The 9,871-nt window shown below is 41.1% G+C and overlaps 2 protein-coding genes across 2 annotated transcripts; both read left to right on the top strand.

Moving 5' to 3' along the window:
* The first annotated feature begins 513 nt into the window (after positions 1-513).
* On the top strand, positions 514-3,627 carry Cpap3-b (cuticular protein analogous to peritrophins 3-B). The gene is made up of 4 exons (XM_011155513.3): positions 514-684; positions 2,029-2,340; positions 2,577-2,973; positions 3,369-3,627. Exons 1-4 carry the CDS (start codon positions 648-650, stop codon positions 3,484-3,486), a joined length of 864 nt encoding a protein of 287 aa, XP_011153815.1. The 5' UTR covers positions 514-647; the 3' UTR covers positions 3,487-3,627.
* A 2,136-nt stretch (positions 3,628-5,763) lies between these two features.
* LOC105191834 (protein obstructor-E) lies at positions 5,764-9,165 on the top strand. The gene is made up of 5 exons (XM_011155514.3): positions 5,764-5,977; positions 7,068-7,262; positions 7,421-7,605; positions 8,307-8,539; positions 8,867-9,165. Exons 1-5 carry the CDS (start codon positions 5,929-5,931, stop codon positions 8,901-8,903), a joined length of 699 nt encoding a protein of 232 aa, XP_011153816.1. The 5' UTR covers positions 5,764-5,928; the 3' UTR covers positions 8,904-9,165.
* Positions 9,166-9,871: the final 706 nt, after the last annotated feature.

The raw sequence follows: 9,871 nt of genomic DNA, 5'->3' as shown, positions 1-9,871 counted from the left end.
GAAGGTTGCCGGGAAATGTTAATTTTCGCGGAATAATCGACGGCTCTCGCGTGTCACGTTCTCCGCCGGTATCTTTGCATCTCGTGAATGTTTCGTTCGAAGTTGTTCAAATTGTTAAGTGCGATTTAATTTTGAAAATTCCACGCGAGTTTTCCATCGAAATTTTTCATAATTTATAACACCCCAACACCGTTAACAAAAGTAATATGTAAAGAAAAAAAAAAAAATATATATATATATATAAAATTTGTGTGTGCACCACGTACTCGCACTCACGCACAGACACATACGTACGAATGCATTCTATATACTTTAAACGTAACGTTACACATGCAATTTCAGACTACATAAAAAATAACCTGCATATACCGGAAAATCAACACACCGGTGGACGCTATTGTACGTTCGCATGCGTAGATCAACGGTTCTCCTTAGACCCTACGTGGTCACCAAGTGTTGTAATCAGCTCGTATGGCTGATAAAGTGGGGGCCGCATATAAGACCCCGGCGATCGCTCGACCGGGTCCAGTAGTCTCTAGTCATCAATTCTATCACGTTACCACGACTGGGGATCATCGGCAAGTGACGTCACTGAGAGTCTCTTTCTCCTTCTTTCCTTCAATCAGGACCGTCCGTTCTTCGTCAGGATGAAGACGGAGGTGTTTTGTCTCCTGATTTGTCTCGGTGAGCTCTCGTCATTGATTTATCGGTGCTCAAAGTGCGGTGTCGAGACTGCGGAGGTGAGCGAACCGAGTTTTCCAACGATTTTGCACCATGTTCTTTATCGCTGATATGTTGTATCAAAGTCAAGTATCATGGAAGAAACAGTAAACAGCCGCGTGATGCACCAACTATTTACTTTGTTTCAAGTAATTTGACTGAATAATAAATCTTGGTATTGAAGATGTTCCTCGCTAAACACCATATGTGCGGCGTCTCATTCTACATACTAATAAAAAATTACCTGCCTCGTCCGTTCCTACCTTTGAGAAACTTCGAAGCAAAGCGAACTCAAATAGTCAATGTCTAATAATAATGTTTTACGTCAATTTATAAAACATATTAAAATACAAATATTAGTCTCATATATTAGTCATTTAGAAATTCGATAATTTTCATACATATCGGGGGGAACAAACTGTATCAAGTGAAACGTAGCTCGAAAAGAGTACCAACTTTTTAGCCTCTTTCAGGAGTACCGCTAAAATAATATTACTTTTTACATCTTTTACAACATATGTGGGTCCAGGAAAAAAGATTAAAAGATGTACCATTAGGGAAGAGAAGTTTTCGAGGGCAGACGCGCGTCCGTTCAAAACTGCCTGCTACTACTTGACTGGTTAAAAACGTCGGCCGAGGCTGAATCTACTGCAGCGCGCGCGCTCGAAAGCTACCAGGCCGAACCGATTAAACGACATTTAAGTTCAGGCTAACCGGGTGTACATGCGGGTGAGGGGGGGGGGGACCGACCACTTTCTCGCTTTCTTCGCTCGCTCGCTCGCGAGGTCGACCAGCGTTTCTTCAGGGACGCAGACGACGTGCCGCCTTGAAAACTCGTACGCCGCAAGACTCGTCGACCCTCCGCCTTAACATTCACCGTTCTCTCGTTTTTCCCTCTGTCTTTTTATTCTTAATTTCTCTTTGTTTCCCTCCTCCTTTCAACAACCAGCCCCATACGAAACACTCGCTGATCCGACTGTCTGAAGGACATCAAGGTGCGATTAAAGCTTGGCGCGCGAAATTCATCAGAGGAATGAAAAGAATCGGAATTTCGTACAAGTTTATACCTGTACTTAATAAATAGACGTGTAATTAATAATTTATTAACTGAGACGATGCAATTCATGAGCGAATCAATCGTATGATAATTATGGAAATGTTCACTTTTAGAAAATAAAGTTTTCAGTGTTATTTATATATATGTTATGTTCGTTTCAATATTTGACTTTATCTCATTATCTCATTATGCTATCATATTATCATGTTAACAATTACTATCCTTTAATGGGATTAATATTTTTATCACAGGGACCGTCACCGCTCTGACGAGGAAGCAAGAAGCTGCCGAACAGAGTCGTCGTAAGGCCGCTTCGGCAACAACACCGAAACAACCAGCAGCTGCGGAGGAAGAATACGAAGACGACGAGCTCCTAGATCAATGTCCAGAGCCGAATGGTTATTTCCCGGACGCGGAGCAATGCGACAAGTATTACGACTGCCGTGACAGCAAAATCACAGAGAAACTGTGTCCGGACGGTCTAGTTTTCAACGACTTCAGCCCTCAGCACGAGAAATGCGATCTGCCGTTCGGTATCGATTGCACGAAGAGGCCCAAGCTACGTAAGCGTGCAATTTCATAGTTGGCACGATCTCACTCGCCGTTTATTTCGAGAAGGAACTATCCGTCTCATCTCTTTTCTGCATTGAACTTGCATTGAAAGAGAAAGAGGGGACAAAATTTTTCTGCAGTTGTATCAAATATGAAAGGAATAAAATTCCGTTGTTATTATATGTATATATATATATAATGTAATGGGGCCGGCCAATTGTCTCTAACGAATCGATTCCTTGCACAGAGAAACCTCAACCATCGCCACATTGTCCTCGCATGCACGGCTACTTTGCTCACGAAGACACGAGAAACTGCAACACTTTCTATTACTGTGTGGAGGGCAAGTTCAATATGATCACATGCCCGGATGGCTTGGTCTTCTCCGAGAAGACCGGCATCTGCAACTGGCCGGACGAGGCGCAGAAGAAGGGTTGCGGTTCCCGCGAGCTTTTCAACTTTACGTGTCCTAAGGTCGACGATTCCGTAGCGGCCACGCACCCACGCTATCCTGACAGTGAAGACTGTCAATATTTCTACGTGTGCGTCAATGGCGAGATACCCAGACGAAGTGGATGCAAGCTCGGCCAAGCTTTCGACGAGCGCACCGGCAAGTGCGACTGGGCCAGGAAAATACCCGAATGGTATGCACATTGTCGCACAGTCCGACTACTTGCGAGAGAAAACGAGCTTTTTCTTTAACGCTCGTGACTTATTGACTCAAACTCTTACGAATTCTCATTTATCGTTTGAAAGATAATTCGAAGATTATCGAAGATTTTGTTATTGTTAACAAAACCAGACGATTCTAATAACAGAGAATTCTAATGTAGAAATAAGAAGTAAATTAAGCTTCGCAAAAAGTTTACGCTATCTGAAAATCGTAATTTCACATTACCCACTTTTGTTTTGTATCAATTTCTTCGGCAAAAATTCGAAAATTTCAAGAATAACAAAAATCTAATTTGAAAATATCTGTATCTCTCGAATCAGTTTGTTTCAGCAGAAAATATATCTAAAGCGAATAATTTAATTACAGCAAAGACTGGTACAAGGGTCAACTAACTGACGAGGAACTTGACGCGTTGGAGAACCCACCGCCAAGGCCCAAACCTACAGGTGGATCCAGCAGAAGAAAAGGCAGCAGACCGACGTAGGGACGAGTTCTTAGATTAAATTAGATTAGCTTTGTAGGTTTTTAAAACACGCTCTCTCTCTCTCTCTCTCTCTCTCTCTCTCTCTCTATTTTTAAATCGCTCCATTGTACAATAAATTTATCTTTACTACAAACAGGCTCTTCAAACTGCATTTGCACATAAATCCTATCTTTGATAATAATTGGTTAAAAGAAGAAAATTGTGATATAATTCTTCAATTTCAATTAATTTAAACAAAGCGAGAAATTACTTCTGCTTTGAATAATTTGGAAAAGATAAATCGTAAGTCTTTAGCAAAAAAGGATTATTCGAAGAGCCTTATAAGAAAATTCATCGTTATCTTGACGTAAGGACAATATTCGACGAGTAATATACCAATCCTTTTGTAATTCGCATTTTATATGTGTCTTTTCTCTTTCCTATATATAATTTTTCATTTAATCAAGTTTGAAGTTTCCTTTATTTTTCTACAAATAGTAATTTGTAGAATTGAAAGATCGATTGCATTAATCATCTTATTACGTAGATTACGGTGACATTAGAGAGGAAACGCGGAACGTTTCCGTGATGAATGTAGATCGCATTTTAAATTCTTGCGAGCAGTGAAAGTGCGATATCGGCCAACGTTCTACGTATTTTATGCATTAAACGTTTCCGAAATCCAATAGTCTCTAACGTAATGCTTTCGTAAGTGCCAAGAGTGTAAGGAGAATATTTTACGTAAGCGTAGCATCGAGTAACACAAAGAAAGCATTGTCTCGTTGAAACCCGTGCAAACTAAAACTTCGCAAGTATATAATAATAAATACAAAGTAAAGTCCTGTCCAAAAAACTTGATTTTCCGTTTAAAAGTATCTCGCGGAATAATTAGTGCAAAACTGAATTTTAAGAGATCCACTTCCGCGGTAATGGTTCAATCGGATAGACGCCGCTGTGTCCGTTAAAACCATTAAAAGTCTTACTTTCCCGTGGAAAAACGTCGGAAGACAGTTGTAGTAGGAACGAGACAGTGCAGGAAGAACATCGTTGTGCATCGCAATGAAAAAGCTTGCCATTGATTTGACGGCAAACCACATCGCAACGATGCGATACGTACCTCATCCGCGAGAGATCAATAACCCTCATGAGCCATGGTTAATATATCCAATTACTATCATCAATTCGATGAATCATTAAATTCTACTCTAAGTTCACGTGAGCTCACTGAGAGAAAAGATTAATGTTATTTTTTGTTGTTTATTAACAATTTGAATTAAATAATATTAATGTTATTTCATGTTTGATAGTTTTTTTATAATAACGAGAAAATGAGATGTGAGAAAGACTGCAAAGAAATTACGCGAACCATACATTGATTAAGAGATTAAATTCTTTCGGGGGGGGGGGGGGGACTTCATCAGATCACGATATTTTATCAGATTTTTATTCACAACGATTGTGAACATGACATGCTTTTAAGTTTGGTAAGGTCGCAAGAGTCTACTGTTTGAAAACAATTGAAGCGAGAGCGAAGGTGAATGTTAAGCGGCACGTTAAACGAAGAAAGCCTAACAAAAAGCTACCGCCGTTTCCTGATAAACCGCAGCTAGCGACGCGTAATGTAGTTATTCTTCGTTTGAAGTTTGACCATTTAAATAGGAGTGGAAAGTAAACAATTACTACAATATCAGGATATTGACACTTTCTTAGAATTTGTTCTCGTCCTTCAAGGCAAGTGTGTATATAATACACACGCATCTACACACATACAATACACAAAGTATATATAACACACGAATCTAGGAAGCTTCTATTTCTATCGATCGAGAAAATTGTCATTAAGATTAAGACAATACAAATTTTCTTTCTCATTCACTCGCGTTTGTTTCTCGAGAGATAAATTCAAGAGACGAGCGGAACGCGATTGTCTAATTGAAATAGTGGCGAAATTGTTTCTTTCGTCCATCTTAATGCCATCTCCGGGCATTTACCCGTCATCGTATCACGATTTGCATTTTTCTCCAGGAAGAAAAACGCAACGAAGGACGTCACGGTGAGAGTACCATGACAGAAAGAGAAAGAGAGAGGAGTAAATGTGTGGACCTCTCTCTCTCTCTCTCTCTCTCTCTCTCTCTCTCTCTCTCTCTCTCTCTCTCTCTCTCTCTCTCTCTCTCTCTCACTCTCACTCTCAGTTACTCGATCTTCATCCTCGGTGGGTGTCCGTCGTGATGAAAAGTAACGGCGAAAGTGGGATTTGCGTAGCATAGTGGGGATCCACGGGGTATACCCAGCCGGCGAGTAGCCGAAGAGCTGCAGTTTCGCGAAGGCGACGCCATTCCAAAGAGGCACCAAAAATTAGATAGCCCAATTCTCCCGTCTCGCCTATCAGTGAAACTTCATCCCAGTGTGACCCAAGATCATCCCGTGTAGACGACCCGGTAGAGGAGCAAGCGAACCGGAAACATGATTACGCCAGGAGTCGTCACCTTGCTGGCCGTGATCGCGCTGACACGTGAGTAATGATTGTTGAAGGTTGTTGAAATACGGCGATAAAATTCGATGCAGAAGCTTCACAAAATTATAAAAGTTAGAAAGTTACATAATTCCCGTATCGTTAATGAAAAAATTGGTTGCGCGCTGACTGGAATTAACGTTGAGAATTATCGGTCGTTAAGTATGATTTCAATCATCGTCCGTATATTCTCTACTTAACTTTTATAGACTACAGTTACATATTTTTTGTTATAAATAAATAAAAAATATAAATATAAATATATACACTTTCAAATACGCAAATTTCAATTTTTTAGAAGGACGTGATTCGCGATTCTTGTCTTCCACTCCGTAAAATATCCCATATGATTTCGTCGCGAAATTAACGAGAGACGTTTCCTCGAACAGGACGTACTCTCTCCGGAATTCTAAACCTGTCAATTCGTTTCCAGATGCAACTGATCAAACGTTCGCGTGACACGATTCCAAAGGTCTTTTATTTTTTTATCGATTAAACGACACACGCAAATCTTGCAGAAATGTGCGTTAAGTTCGCAGGTAGTTCTTGATGGAGACAGTACGAACTTTCTAAAGCGTAAATGTCAGTTCTCTCGCTCGGCCGGTTGCATAAGTGTGGTCGAGTATGCGGCCGAGACAAAATTACATAAGACGACGACGAAATAATGCCGATCGGAAAGAATTCGACGAATAGGACAGGTCGAACAGGTTCGGTCACCTCGTTGTCGGAAACGTCAGATCAGATCGATTTCCGCCTGCGATTTCCCGGCCGAACGATCGTGTTCTCAAACACGCACATGTCCACCGTCCGGTAAAAGTGGACAAATTTTTTACGTACACGCAGTATCTTCGTTGTTTGTGATGTGTGTAAGTGACGATGTAGCACGATGTAATTTACTTACAACAAAATTTCCAAACATCTCACAGTTATCACGATAATCGATATTTAATCGATTTTTCAAGCTTCTTTCTTGCGAGATTCGCAAAGTGGGAAATATACGACAGCCAATTGCAAATCTTGCTCTTTAAATCTTACAGGGAAGATATCCTCCATATACATTTAGAATGCTCATTTTTCTATAATATTGCAGACGCCGCGTTCAACTGTCCCAACAAGGACGGCCAATACGAGGACAATAAGCAATGCGACAAGTATCACGAGTGCATCGACGGCATCGCGTCAGAAAAGCTATGTCCGGATGGTCTCGTGTTCGATCCGTTGAATCGCAAGGTCAACAAGTGCGACCACGTTTTCAACGTCGACTGCGGCGATCGTCTCGAATTACGTAAGAGATACTGATATACCGATGCCGGTATCGAGCGTAATGTATTATTCCGCGGGGAAATATTTCTTGAACGATAAGAATGCCCGGTGCGGATATCAGAGGGTATCTATCGGTATAAAATTGCACGATCGATTACAACCTGCTTGTACCGTTGACAGAACCGCCACAGCCGACGAAGAAGTGTCCGAGACGAAACGGTTTCTTCGCGCACCCTGATCCGTCCGTGTGCAACATCTTCTACAACTGCATCGACGGCGAGGCGATCGAAATCACCTGCACCACCGGTCTGCACTTCGACGAGTACAGCGGAACATGCGTGTGGCCTGATAGCGCGGGTCGCGAGGTAAAATGATCGCGAGGAAACCGCGATATTTCTTCGTTCGGTCTTTGGTCCATCGTGTTTACTAAATATAGTCAGCATCTGTCGAGTTTTAATCGGCGTTGTACAAAATTCCGAAAAGTAGATCATATTTCAATTTTGAAAACCGTAATCTCTCTCCCCGCATTGACCGATGCGGCTGATATTCTCCTCGTGTCTGACTCAACATCAGATCGATTTCGGTGATAACCGGTAAAGAAATTCAGTAAGAACGTTGGACGTTGCTGCAGAAGTCGCACGCTTCTCCGTTAAATTTATAGTCAGGAGAAAGTACGTCCCCTCTAAGTACACTCCGCAGGCAACGGAGTTGCCTTTCTCCAATTATAGTTGCAGATTCTCGGACTAATCTAAAATTTATATACATCTTTCTCTCTACAATTAGGGAAATTTTTTAAATCGGAGCGAAAAATTAAAAGTCCGGTAAGTCCGGTAAGCTCAAGGAGTGCTCAGAGACAATTCAGAGAAAATTACATGGTCCTTGTTTAGTAGATACAGGTGTATAAAGGTAGATACAATTCTCCACGAAATTCAAGTAGACGAATCAGTCAAGTCAACTGTAGTCTTTTCAGTAATGAAACGCAAATCAGCGCAATCGTATAGGATGCGAGCTGGAAACTTGGACTCTAATTTACGAGAAATGCTCTATCGCGTAAATTGCTTGACAGGGCTGTGGAGTCGTGGGCAAGAAGTTGAAGGACGGTTTCGAATGCCCGAACGAGGGCCAAGTCGACAGCAGAGGCATGCTGATCGACCACCCCAAGTTCTCGCACCCTGAAGACTGCCAGAAGTTCTATGTGTGTCTGAACGGCGTAACGCCGCGCGAGCAAGGATGCAGCGACGGCACCGTCTACAACGAGGAACAGCAGAGGTGCGACGCACCTGAGAACGTCCCCGGATGGTACGATGAATCGTCCTCCTACTTACTATATTAATTATTATATTGCTATCGTATCGATCGACGAATCGTATCAATATCCAACGTAGTACAACGGCCAAAAGTGATCGCTTTGGGTCACAATTGATCGATTAACGAGACTCTTCGCACACGCTTATAACTTCTCTCTGAACTGAAAAATCGTTCAAGTTACTATCGCTCGTATTTGACTACCTGTTTCAACAGTAACTGCACATATCTTGAATCATGTCGATATTATCATTCACATTATATCATACTTAAAAATTTTATGATTCTCGAGGAAGTTAGTAATTGTCGTTTGCCTTGCAGCGAGGATTGGTACAAGGACGACGACAAGAAGCCGTAAAGGAATTGTCGACGCTTATCTGTCCCGCATCGGGACGCCCGCGTTCATTCTAATCATGTGTCACCTCGGCTCAGCGTGTTAACCCACCTGTGTGTGTTTAGCTATTTGAGTGCTTGGAATAAGAGTTATTTTTACTTTACACGTCTGCTAATTTAATCTTCTCTCCTCCCCCAATCATCTCCATCGCTCCACAACCTCCCCTCTCTTCGATTTCCCGATATAAGTTTAAAATTGCGACGACTGATTAATAAGAAATAAAAATTATTAACTATATGGATCGTACTATTACTTCATAAAAATGTAAAAATATTCATTAAATCAATAAATAATTTAGGTGGATGTAACTAATAGAATTCATTTTAGTAAAAAATTTCTTAAAGTGTGAAATGTATTTTTCTTATCGATTTCTTATCGATAGTTCGTTTAACTTTCAGGAGGAAAATAAAATTTTGAAGATTACTCCAAAATGAAATTAATTAACCAGTAATGTTACTTCGTAAAAATTAATTCGTGTATTGATAAATGCTTGATAAATTTTACGGTTTCTAAAATTTATCTTAAAGTTTAAGAAAATGTTGATTGAAAGGACAAATTCTGGCGTCAATAAATTCTTGAAACGGAATGCGAAGAACGCGTAAAGGCCTTGAATCTCCAGATCAGTCAACTATTACTTTCTCCCGAACTGTTCTCTTGCTTCTTGTTTTTCGATTTGCTCGCTCTCCCCCTCCTCTTCTCTCGCGTTAAATCGATTAACAGCGAGCGAGAGATGCTTCTCTCTCTCTCTCTCTCTCTCTCTCTCTCTCTCTCTCTCTCTCTCTCTCTCTCTCTCTCTCTCTCTCTCTCTCTCTCGCTTCGCCTTCTCAAATATTGGTCAATGATGGCTTATGAAAAATGTTCGCGCCACAAAGAATAATTCTTTGCAGAGAATAGCAAAAAGAACAAGATGGGAAACCCAAATCCTTTCGGAT

This window comes from Harpegnathos saltator, unplaced genomic scaffold (assembly GCF_003227715.2).
Source record: "Harpegnathos saltator strain DR-91 unplaced genomic scaffold, Hsal_v8.6 scaffold114, whole genome shotgun sequence".
Classification (NCBI taxonomy): domain Eukaryota; kingdom Metazoa; phylum Arthropoda; class Insecta; order Hymenoptera; family Formicidae; genus Harpegnathos; species Harpegnathos saltator.
This window is presented reverse-complemented; position numbering and strand designations above follow the sequence as displayed.

Excerpts from the sequence above, each read along its gene's own strand:
- LOC105191834 (XM_011155514.3), top strand. The coding sequence starts at position 5,929 with ATGATTACGCCAGGAGTCGTCACCTTGCTGGCCGTGATCGCGCTGACA. Across the intron at positions 5,978-7,067 it reads GGCCGTGATCGCGCTGACAC|ACGCCGCGTTCAACTGTCCC; the intron begins GTGAGTAATGAT and ends ATAATATTGCAG. Across the intron at positions 7,263-7,420 it reads CGGCGATCGTCTCGAATTAC|AACCGCCACAGCCGACGAAG; the intron begins GTAAGAGATACT and ends TACCGTTGACAG.
- Cpap3-b (XM_011155513.3), top strand. The coding sequence starts at position 648 with ATGAAGACGGAGGTGTTTTGTCTCCTGATTTGTCTCG. Across the intron at positions 685-2,028 it reads TTGTCTCCTGATTTGTCTCG|GGACCGTCACCGCTCTGACG; the intron begins GTGAGCTCTCGT and ends TTTTTATCACAG. Across the intron at positions 2,974-3,368 it reads GCCAGGAAAATACCCGAATG|CAAAGACTGGTACAAGGGTC; the intron begins GTATGCACATTG and ends ATTTAATTACAG.